Genomic DNA, 12,477 nt, shown 5'->3' with positions numbered 1-12,477 from the left:
TGAAAAATAAACAAATTAACAATGAAAGTTAAATCAGGGTCCATATAATTTGGATCAAAATTAAACATAATATCAGTCTTTCAAATTAACATTAATAATAGTTTATTTAAAAATAAAATCTAACTCACTCCAAAATCTTCTGACATAAGAACAGTCCCCAAAAAATCTAATCAAATCACATTTTATTGGTCACATACACATATTTAGCAAATGCTATTGCGTGTGTAGCGAAATGCTTCAGTCTCTGGGTCACAACCACAAAATACACATTTGTTAGCTATTTTGAATCTGTGTACAATAAAGGTCTTTAGAGGATAGATTCTATGAATGAGTTTGTATGATTCTTCTTTCACCTTATTAGATATACAATACTTGCCAGACAACAACAAGATTTTGTTCCAGTTCACTTGTCCTAGGGCCGCATCATTGACGTCACCAGACCCGGGCTTTCGGGCTTCTTCCCGGCCTCATGTTTGGAGGATTCATTGCAGTGTGTAATGCAGTGTAGCCTAGCAATGAATCCTCCAAACATGAGGCCCACACAAGCCAGAGGAAGTAGTCCTTGCTAAACATTACCTCTCAAAAAAACAAAAGATGACACTTCCTGACATGCCCTCTGTGTATAAATTGTTAGTCCCTCAGATGTTCCCATCACTGAAGGGAATCATACAGGCCTCGCTGACCATCCCAGTTAGCAGCTGTGAGAGATCTTTCAGTGCATTAATACGTCTACATACCTGGTTTAGGAGCCCAATGACCCGACATAGAATGCATCATGACAATTGACAAAGATACTAACACGCTCGGGAAAGAGTGAATAATTAATTAAAGAACAAAGAAAACTTGAGTTACTCTTTGCCAAATAATTTGTTCTAATACCAGATTTGAATTGACGCGACTCGACATTATGAACACTAAAGCTGCTTCTTTCTCCAATAGAAATTCCGGATCATACTCGTAGGCGACGTCATGGCAACGTCGGCTAGCTAATGCGTAGAATCACGTCATCGCGTCGAACCAACGTCTCGCGTCGAACTGCGCATGTGCAGGCCGCCAAAAATCAACGGCACGCCTTCGATTATAAAGCCGTTTTTCTTTGTTGTCGAAAATCAAAACGTGTTAGTTTGTAATTCTCACGAATCTTGGAGCGATACCAAATTCAACTACTTTAAGACATTGGCTCGAATTTTGTTTGTGCCTTCAGGTTTCGAGGAAAGGAACAAACTAAGAAATAATTGTTAACTTCTCAAACCAAAGGCCCGGAAACTCTGTGCGTAAATGTTACATTCTGGCGCATACCGCTTTTTACTAGCTAGCTGACGGATGTTTTCAGACATATTTTTCAAAAGATATGGGAAGTCTTTTTTTTGTCTTGAATTTCATTCAAACGTAATGGAGGCCAAGGGATTTGCAGTAGTTCACCACCAGTAAAGGTACAGCGTTAACTAGCCTTTCAGGTTAGTACAACTAACTAGTTAGCGCAGCTGCAAACCGTAGTAGCCTAACCTAGCTTGTTAGCTAGCGAAAGAACATGTGACTAGGTAGATAGCAAATGTTCGCTGGATCTCCAAATACGATCTAGGCGTTTGCAGCCACTTAGCTAACTTATATTGGGCAAATGATAATAGCTAGTTATCAAGTTAGCTTGCTCACATCAGTTTTATGGTCCATGTTTTAATTGATGCAAAATGGACGTTAAGCAAGAGGAAAATGAGCGGGAGCTATCCCAAACAATAATTTGGTCTGATTCGATTAATGCCTGGATAGATTACCCAAGTTCTCTATTGTCAAAAAACACAGAAACAGGTTCCCATGTGGGTTTACTGAAAGAGCGTACATGTGTACCTACCGTAAGTCCCCAAACAACAAGTCGAGGGCAGATTTTACGTATTTTTCCTGAAATGACCGGAGCAAGTGATGGGGAGAACAGGGGTGTCAAAATTGTTTATTTCTGCAAAGACCAAGATACCATCAGCACATCTGAAAGGCATTCGATCAAAGAGGAGTCAGGACATGTATCAACCCTCAGTGATTCTTTTGAAGCTCAAATCAACCCAAAGTCACAGGGTTTTAGCCGAAAACAGACCCGGACCAATAATGAATTGCCTGTAGACAATGTTAATATCCAAGGCCATAGTACTGCCATTACTTCTGTGCTGACCTCACCTGCTATAGAAAGTGGCTATAATTTATCTGTATCTAATATTATTCCAGAATATTGTGAGCCATTGAACTTTCCCTCAGATGAAGAAGAAGACTACAATACCAATTTAAGACGAAGATTGCAATGCCAAAAAACGGTTGAGGATAAATATCTATGGCAGTGCCGTGGCTGTTACTCAAAACCTAACCCCAAAAGATTTGGGAAATATTTGAAAGATCCATATGCTAAGTGCAAGGAAATAGGAATAGATTTCCATGTTAGATCTGGAGCGAGACAGAAACTTGATTTGCATTTACTGACAATTGGTGTAATGATCGAAGTGTCTGAATATGTTAAAAACATTAATAGATCTAACAAGCATGTTATCTTTGATATTCTAGATTACAACTTTGATCTTGGTGTGCAAAATGAAGTACGAGGTTACTTTTCAAACAAGATAGAAAGAAAATTAAATGACATGCTGAAGATGTATACCAAGAGGAGAAATCCTGAGTGGTTAAAAGAAGTGTTTGAACTTCCTGATTCAAAGACAATGAACGCATGGGGAAAATCTCGGTTTGCACGGTCCAATTTGAATAACAGCGTGTCAGAAAATCCTACACCTTTTGACATCTGCATAAAGGAGAAGCCTGTTGTGGACCTGATAGCTCCTCTGCATGTGACGACTGAGAACCTCTCTACTCAGACAGATGTAACACGATGTGCTGAGACAGCAATCCTTGACCCTGAAAATGGACCTAATGATATCTGCACAAGGGATAAGTCAGATCTGGGCGTCATCCATCATGTCAAGACGGAGACTGTCAGCACTCAGACAGACATGACAATGGACCAATCCTTCATGATGCCCACAGTAGAAGAAGCATTGAGTGAACTCTACCCAATCTGTAAGGAAAAAGGACTTGACCTTGATGTGAAATCAACATTTGGGAAAAAGGAGAAACTTGACTTGCGTCTATTGACCAGAGAGGTAATGATTGAATTGGCTGATTTTACCTCACAAATGTGTGGAAATTGGAAGCAGATGGTCTGTGATGTTGTTGAGCATAATTTTGATCTGGATTTAAAAAGTGGGAAAACTGACCTGGCTGAAGATATCATTAATAGGTTAAGAGCAGCTTTGCAGCCCAATGTAAATTTAAAATTACATGATCACCGACTGAGATGTGAATTAGAAAAGGAATACTTTTTCTTGAAGAATTCGTGCAAACTCAAGAATGATACAGAGATGTCCAGTAACCAGGTAACTACAGCATCATTTGAGCCGAATGATCAAATGAAAGAAGTGTCGAAAAGGAGGAGATTGGATTTAATGAAAAAGGAAAAAGAAATGGACACGTGCGTAGCCAGGGAGACGGAGGGAGTCCGTTTCGAAGTCAGACCAGTAGAATCTCATTGTGTCAAGAAGGAGAGAATCTCTGATGAGACTGACCTTGCACTTTGTATTGATGAAACAAAGCAAATTGTTGTTACCAACTTGGACCAATCAAATGTGACGTCTAACACCAAAAAAGTTGTCAACGCGTGCTACACACGCTGTGAGGAAATAGGTCTGGACCTTGATGTTGCATTCAAACCCTCTAAAAAGAAACTGGAATTTCAGTTACTGACAAACGGTGTAGTATTTGAGGTGTATAAATATGCTAAAATAAAACCCTATCCCCTAAAAGCAGAAGGATGGGGGCATATTCTCTATGCTATTCTAGAATACAATTTTGACCTTAGTTTGCAAAATCAGAGACGAAGTCAATTTCAATTTTGGATTTATCGTAAAGTGAAAAGAATGGTTAAAAAACACAGACTTCAACTCACAAGAAGGGACAAACTCTCAAAAGAATTGTTTGTAATACCAAATGTGATTCAAACCAAAGCAAAAAAAACAGTGCTTTAAGATTATTTCCCCGGAAAAATGTATGGAACAAGATGAACAAAAACGAGTTTATCTTCATCATGTTAGACACTATCGCCATGGAGACGATTTGAAACAATCTCCACTGATGAAGCAGCAATGCTTGGCCAGGATAAAATGGACCAGACCTTCACTCTGAGATCAAAGTGGTTTATTTCTGTGAAGACCAAGATACCGTCAGAACATCTGAAGAGCACTTGATCATGGCATGGATCAACACCCAGTAATATTCGGGAAAAAAATGTATTCAGCCTCCCACAAGTCACCACTACCGACTGCAGAAAGGAGTTCTTTTGAAAGTCAAATCAACCCAACTTCACAGATGTTTTTTAAAATATTTTTATTTCACCTTTATTTAACCAGGTAGGCAAGTTGAACAAGTTACGTTATGTAACAAGTTATGTAACCAGAAGGTCACTACAGCTTCACTTGAGCCAAAGACTGAAAGGAGTAACAGAAAAGAGGAGATTTAATGAGGAAAAATAAATAAGTTGATATGTTTTATAGCCACGAAGACCAATGACATGTAATGCTATGAAGTCAGACAAGTAGAACCTCATTGTGACGAGACAGAGAGCATCTCTGATGTTTCATCCCAGTAGAACCTCATTGTGACGAGACAGAGAGCATCTCTGTTGTTTCATCCCAGTAGAACCTCATTGTGACGAGACAGAGAGCATCTCTGTTGTTTCATCCCAGTAGAACCTCATTGTGATGAGTCACAGAGCATCTCTGGTGTCAGAGGAAGGTCTTAAAAATTGTCAGACTGTTCTGTCTGCTACCGCACAGCAAGCGGTACCGGAGCGCCAAGTCTGGGACCAAAAGGCTCCTTAACAGCTTCTACCCCCAAGTGATAAGACTGTTAAACAGTTAATCAAATGGCTACCCGGACTATTTGCATTGCCCCCCTTTTTTATGCTGTTGCTACTCGCTGTTTATAATCTATGCGTAGTCAGTTTACCCCTACCTACATGTACATATTACCTCAATTTACACGACTAACCTGTACACCCGCACATTGATTCTGCACCGGTACCCCTTGTATATAGTCTCCTTAATGGTATTTTATTGTATTACTTTTTTATCTTGCTTTAGTTATGTTTTTTAAATAGCAAATATTTTCTTAATTAATAAAAAAAATCTGCATTGTTAGTTAAGAGCTTGTCAGAAAGCATTTCGCAGTAAGGTCTACACCTGTTGTATTCGGCGCGTGTGACAAATAAAATTGTATTTGATTTAACTTAATCTCCTCTCGGCCAGGAAATAGAATGGAGAAAAATATTACCGTGACCAGGAAAAGGAGTCTGATGCAGATAGATTAAAGTCATTGTAATATGTTAGGTTGATTCTTGCCAAACTTTTTAAATATTTTGTAGTCGAGACTGGTTCTGATAAGAAATTCAAACAAATCCCAGAATTACAGATCAGATATCCTAGGGTTTGTGGGTATTAGAAAATATGCAAAACGTCAAGTGCTGTCAGTGTTGCATTTGTAACCTTTGACATGTTCAAGAAAACTCGCTCTTTGGAATGCCTCTGGACAATGGACAGTGAAAAAGACTTGTGTTGAAATCAGGGCAGAGAGAACAGGGTTGTAGTCAAAAAGAAGAAGGGCTGTTGAGCAGGTGTGGTAGAGAGAAACACTAAAGCAGTGGAGCTAAAGTCTGGACAGGATGTAGTCTAACGGTGGAAAAAATTACACAAACTGGTTGATGCACACATTACAATGACAACAGTTGCAACAAGCTTACTCTGAATTGACCCAAAGACCATACTTAGAATGGTTCCTAATGGAAGACTAATTTCCTGTCTCCCTGAAGTCAATAGACTCACATTCTATACCTCACAGAGTCAACAAGCCTACCAGAGATTCAACTCCATTGTATTCATTAGGAATACTGTAGCAAAACGTGCAAATGGTGTACCAATTAACCTAGTCTTTTTAGTATTCAGTGAAATAATGGGAAATGTATGTATGTATATATGTATATGTGTTTGACTTATTTGGATTAAGGGTTTAGACTTTGATTTGTGGATTGTGTAGATTCCCTTGGCCTCCTGTTAACACTTGATGCCTGGTCTTGCTGTAAAGAGACTGAATACAGCATGATTATTGCTACACTTCATTTGTTTTCAGCGTTGAACGACGTTTCAATTGACAAGCCAAACTCCACTACCTTTACAAGCCTCAATAGAAGAACCTCTGATCTTCTTTGTTAGATATAAGAAGGTAAACAAGGATATATATATTTTTTTAAATAAGACTTGCGTTGGTGAAAGAACCTACTATGATGGAGCATGTTTTTCTTTTAGAAAATATATTTGGAACTTTTCCGGGGTTTTTTCTAGCAAGATTAAGAGACCGTACATCAAGACTTGCTTTACTGAAACCAGTACTTCCTGTTTTGAACATGAAGTTATTCTACCATCAACTGTGAAGTGGAAGTGTTTTGTTTGTTTTGAAGAGGACACTTTCACTAACGTTCTTAGCTGTTTCTCGGGACACCTGTGAGCCTCGGATAAAAAGGTATGCAAGTAAATGTGTGACTGAAATTCACAATCTAGTTTTTCTATTGATATTTCATATTTGTACAAATTTCGGTGAATTATGTTCAAATTTTAATAATTGCGTTTATTTGAACACTTAAATGAATGTAACCTAGCTGTTATTGTTTGGTCTGATAACCTTAAACATGTGTGTATTCACAGGTGATGTGTGTTTGCAGTCTTATCCCTTTTCTACTGTTTCAACTCTTCACAAATGAAAACATCTAATCGCCAAAGGTTGACGCCAATAAAGTCTCTCTGCTGGTGACGACGAGGTGGCCTCTACTAGTGAAGACGAGGTGGCCTCTCTACTAGTGATGACGAGGTGGACTCTCTACTAGTGATGACGAGGTGGACTCTCTACTAGTGATGACGAGGTGGCCTCTCTACTAGTGATGACGAGTCGGACTCTCTACTAGTGATGACGAGGTGGACTCTCTACTGGTGAAGACGAGGTGGCCTCTCTACTAGTGATGACGAGGTGGACTCTCTGCTGGTGAAGACGAGGTGGACTCTCTGCTGGTGAAGACGAGGTGGCCTCTCTACTAGTGATGACGAGGTGGACTCTCTGCTGGTGAAGACGAGGTGGCCTCTCTACTAGTGACGACGAGGTGGCCTCTCTGCTGGTGACGACGAGGTGGCCTCTCTGCTGGTGACGACGAGGTGGTCTCTCTACTAGTGACGACGAGGTGGCCTCTCTGCTGGTGACGACGAGGTGGCCTCTCTGCTGGTGACGACGAGGTGGCCTCTCTGCTGGTGACGACGAGGTGGCCTCTCTGCTGGTGACGACGAGGTGGCCTCTCTGCTGGTGACGACGAGGTGGACTCTCTACTGGTGAGTTCCTGACATTTTGTGGGTGGAGGTTTTTCATGTTCACTGTAGACTTCTATCAACATGGACCGACTAGGGAGAATAACTGCATCTACACAACTGTCTTCCTTAACTAGCTGCTTTTAGCAACGCTAGAATTTTATGTGCACGCTAGCATTGCTGGGAATTATTTAGCAAAAAACCTGAATAGTCCGCCGGAATTCCACAAGTTAAATAAAATTAAGTTTCAATTTATTCTGTCGATTGTCTGTAGTCTTGGTCCTTATGCAAGGGGGGATGGGGGGGGGGGGAATTTAACGTAGAATTAAACCGAATTTTCAAACGTGGGTTTGAATTTTATTTAGCTTCCGGCGGACTATTACGTTTTTTTTGCAAACTAATTCCTAAATACTTACTAAAATCAGCTACTGTAAAACATTTTCATGAGGCACTTATTTTTTGTCCTTCTCTAAATGTAACCTTTATTTTACCAGGGCGGGTCAATTAAGAACAAATGATTGTGTACAATGACGGACTGGTAAGAGGTAGAAGGCCTCCAGTGGGACAGGAAGTGGTTGATTTTAAATCAGTTTTCCTTTTGATATTGTTTATTTTAACACAGATTTAGCAGATTTTCAGGCTAACTACCAAGCCAGACACAGAACTATTAATAGTAATAATAATACAAATGTATTTATAAATACATTTCCCATGCTCAATAAGCATGTTATTTGTCTTTCCATTTGTGTCTCAACTTAAGATACCATATAGTTGGGCTGAATGGTTCTGTCTTCATCCAGGTGTCTAACAGTACCTGAAAGGAATCACAATCCTCAAACACATCAAAACACTTCTCGGGCAGACTTGAAAATCCAGGCTAGCATTCACTTGTCATAAAGAAGACCTTGTTGTCATAGAGATGGCCTTGTTGTCATAGAGATGGCCTTGTTGTCATAGAGATGGCCTTGTTGTCATAGAGATGGCCTTGTTGTCAGGATTTCCATACAAGGTTTTTTCACTCATTGTGAATTTGTACCAAAACAATTAATTCCTTTATATCCTTCAGGTGACAAATTAAATCATTATTTTAATCACAAGTGTCTTTTTTGTTGTTTTGTTACCTCCAGAAACTTGATTGCCACTGTGGATGTATAATTTGTCTCCTCATTTTATTGACAGATCCTCTATTTCCATACAAGATGGACATGAAGTCTGTCTCCATCTTCAACCTGTGGATTTGCTCTGAGGATGTTGGACACCACCGTTGCACCTTCAGCCACACTAATTTCCTGTCAGACTGGTTGTCTTTGAACTCCATGCCATGGACTGACTAATCTGAACATTTACTACAACAGGAATACAAATGTTCATCAGACTCACCACACACGGTGGACAGACTACTCTCTAACTGGTTGTGAGGTTACAGGAAATAGACTGATCTGTTATGAGGGACTGCCAGGTTGTGTAACAGAATAATACAGCCAGCTCATCTTCATTTCTCTTCTGTTAGGCCTTCTGACATGTTGGTCTCTGTTGTTGGAACTGTCAGTCTTTGTTCTGGGCTTCAGTTTTCATCATGGTGGATGCAGAATTGTAATCCTGATTAGATTATGGTTATAAAGACTTCAGGATGTAGCCAGTACATTGAAGTCCACTCTCTAGATAATATAAAAGTCCTGGGAGAGGGACCGTGCTTCCAGGAGAAGGATAACAGGACCTTGTCCAGAGACAACCCCCAGCCCTTAACCTCCAAGGGACTTGTGTACAGGGAGTTTAATACAGAGAATGTAATACAATATTTGATACGATCAGGGAATTTGACATACAGTATGGATTACGTTTTGAAAATTCAATGATCATTACATTTATTTTTTTGTCATTTTTTCCCCCCACATTTTATTGCACTGTAAGTGTTTGGCAGTTCTCATGGAAACGTGGAATTTTTTAACGTGTCTTAAGAGTGGAAACCCTAGAAATGTACCCTCTGATAGGCTAGATCGAATAATTTCAGATCTGTGAACATTTCGTCTTTCAGAGGGCATGTTTTACCTGATTATACCACAGTCTTTGAGTTTTACATGAATTCTAGTCTTATCAACAAAAAAACACCACATCCGGAATGGGCGCCAGATTTGTTTTGGGAAAAACGTTTTAATTTTGTAAAATAAAAAATCCTGTAATTCTACACATTTTGCCATGTTTTTATGACGTGTTCAAAGTCTGATTTGTATTGTATTCTTTGGGTTGGGGGGCCCCCTGGAGGTCAGGCAAGCGCCCTGCATGTCCGGTCAGTAATCCTGCTCTACTCCTGTGTCGGGTTCACAAACTTTTTCTGCAAACAATTCCAAATTGACACTAGAAAATGGAGGGGACCCTACTTGGAGAAATTATAATCCCAAATTAACACTTCAGATTCACAGCTTTAGGTACCTCAGGCTGTCCCAACAACAATAATGATATGAAAAAGCGCATTCCAATAGTGTAAAAAAGCATTAAGGTCCCGATTCAATCAGATCCGCACGTCGTCGGAGCTGTCAAATCCACAAGTGCTGCACGGAGTTGCATTAGCGTATATGCACCTAAATATTTTTGCTCTGCGACCTGGAATTTTAATTTTACGAGAAGAAGAAAAAAAAATCGCCCAGATAATTGTTGCAATGGTTCCTTCACTACGGAAGCCCCTAAATGTGGGGGACACACTGAGCACAGGTTCATGACCGTCATACTTGCACCATTACTACAAAGAAAACGGCTTGTTATCAACAACAACCACAAAATTGTGCTCCTACTTTTTCCCTTGTAAAAAAAAAAGGTAGAGGACTGCCTTGTTTACGTGTTCAAACACTGGAATGTGAGATGTAATCCTATACCCTGATTAAAATGATAGAACACCTAATTCTTTAATGGTTTTTCAATCTGAGTGTAATTATTTCAATATAGCCTAGTTTTGAACTTGTAACAGGAATGGGACGGTTGTGACTTTGTGACAATTATGCAAGAGCAGTTGCTCACTAATTTAAAGGCTTTCAATGCAGTCCCACTGTCAAAACATCCGCTCTTACTGGGTAACACTTGATCTTATTAAATCTAGACCTGAAAGGTTGTATTCCATAACTACTTGAAGAAAAAAATAGTTCTTCATTTGTTTGATAAAGATGACAATTTTTCCTCAGGGGGCCCAAGTACTGTATGTCCTTAGCTGTACTCCATCTAGCCAAAACCAAATCACAAAAAAAGGTGAGAGAATTACATTTTTTGCGTCACTTCCATTCCTTAGCTGTACTCCATCTAGCCACAACCAGAACACACAGAGTTAACTTAGATCCTGGTAACCCAGGATGGCTCTGGTCACCATAGAAACACTCAGAGGCCCTTCGCCTATTTTATCCATAGTGATGGAATTAACTTGCGTGACACTTTTTTTTTTTTCTGTTGCATAGTCCCAAAGAAATGGTTTGTAGATGTTCAATAACTGACAACAACATTTAAACTAACTACTTACTAACCCTTATTCTAAACCTAACCGTAAACCTTAGCAAGCAGTTGCTTATTAACAGATAGTTTGTTGATAGTATGACCATCTGTAGAGCATCGGTGTGGGGCTATCCAAATAAAGACCTGAACATAGAAGGCAAGTTGGAATGTTTGACAGCAGGTTGCCAACATGAGATAGCCTGTTACACACCAGACATGGGTTCAAATACTATTCAAAATCATTTAAAATATTGTATCTGTGCTTGATTGAGCTTGGCTGTTGCAATGGAACCAATAGAAAAGTCTCAAAAGTGCAAACCACGCCCACCTCACTCCAGGCATTCTAAAGCCAAGTAGTATTCGAACCCAGGTGTTACACACAACTTCCTAAAAACCTAACTAGACAATACCTCCATAAATTAGAGCAGTACTTGTTCTCTCCATTAACAAAGAACAAAGGGTCTGGCTGAGTGCTAAGAAAAACTATTGGCCAATGTGTGTCTAGAATGTCTGCAGGCTGGCTAAACATTAACTTAGATCAAACATTAATTACGTAAATGACGACTGCCGATTAAACATCCAGGATGTAGTGGCGGTATTTGACGCTTGTCGCACGTCACGCGGAAAGCCTTGTTGTTCTGAATACACGCAAGCAAGCATCCCCACACACACCATGTATTGTTGTCTTAGTCCGCAACGTAAGTGTCCCTTGAGTGTGTTTGTAGAGATGTGCCATCACAGCTGCTCACACACACCTTCCACTGATCAGCCTGACCAATATACCACACTCCTAGACACTGATCAGCCTGACACCAATACACCACACTCATAACAGACACTGATCAGCCTGACACAATATACTACACTCCTAGACACTGATCAGCCTGACACCAATATACCACACTCCTAGACACTGATCAGCCTGACACCAATATACCACACTCCTAATAGACACTGATCAGCCTGACACCAATATACCACACTCCTAATAGACACTGATCAGCCTGACATCAATATACCACACTCCTAGACACTGATCAGCCTGACACCAATATACCACGCTCCTAGACACTGATCAGCCTGACACCAATATACCACACTCCTAGACACTGATCAGCCTGACACCAATATACCACACTCCTGATAGACACTGATCAGCCTGACACCAATATACCACACTCCTAATAGACACTGATCAGCCTGACACCAATATACCACACTCCTAGACACTGATCAGCCTGACACCAATATACCACACTCCTAATAGACACTGATCAGCCTGACACCAATATACCACACTCCTAATAGACACTGATCAGCCTGACACCAATATACCACACTCCTAATAGACACTGATCAGCCTGACACCAATATACCACACTCCTAGACACTGATCAGCCTGACACCAATATACCACACTCCTAGACACTGATCAGCCTGACACCAATATACCACACTCCTAATAGACACTGATCAGCCTGACACCAATATACCACACTCCTAATAGACACTGATCAGCCTGACACCAATATACCACACTCCTAGACACTGATCAGCCTGACACCAATATACC

At 40.2% G+C, this 12,477-nt stretch overlaps 1 protein-coding gene across 2 annotated transcripts; it reads left to right on the top strand.

Annotated features, from left to right (window-relative positions):
* The first annotated feature begins 1,034 nt into the window (after positions 1-1,034).
* On the top strand, positions 1,035-9,615 carry LOC106611477 (uncharacterized). 2 transcript variants are annotated; one of them, XM_045723748.1, is made up of 3 exons: positions 1,035-6,600; positions 6,783-7,064; positions 8,610-9,615. In XM_045723748.1, the coding sequence occupies exon 1, from the start codon at positions 1,689-1,691 to the stop codon at positions 4,053-4,055; it is 2,367 nt and encodes a 788-aa protein (XP_045579704.1). In that variant the 5' UTR covers positions 1,035-1,688; the 3' UTR covers positions 4,056-6,600; positions 6,783-7,064; positions 8,610-9,615. The 2 variants fall into 2 exon arrangements, with proteins under 2 accessions (XP_045579704.1, XP_045579703.1); XM_045723747.1 differs by having other exon boundaries at positions 6,783-7,454.
* Positions 9,616-12,477: the final 2,862 nt, after the last annotated feature.

Source organism: Salmo salar, chromosome ssa09 (assembly GCF_905237065.1).
Source record: "Salmo salar chromosome ssa09, Ssal_v3.1, whole genome shotgun sequence".
In the NCBI taxonomy this organism is placed as follows: Eukaryota; Metazoa; Chordata; class Actinopteri; order Salmoniformes; family Salmonidae; genus Salmo; species Salmo salar.
Note: the sequence above shows the minus strand (reverse complement) of the source record. Positions and strands in the feature narration are given on the sequence as shown.

Coding starts and splice junctions, on each gene's coding strand:
- LOC106611477 (XM_045723748.1), top strand. CDS start 1,689: ATGGACGTTAAGCAAGAGGAAAATGAGCGGGAGCTATCCCAAACAATA.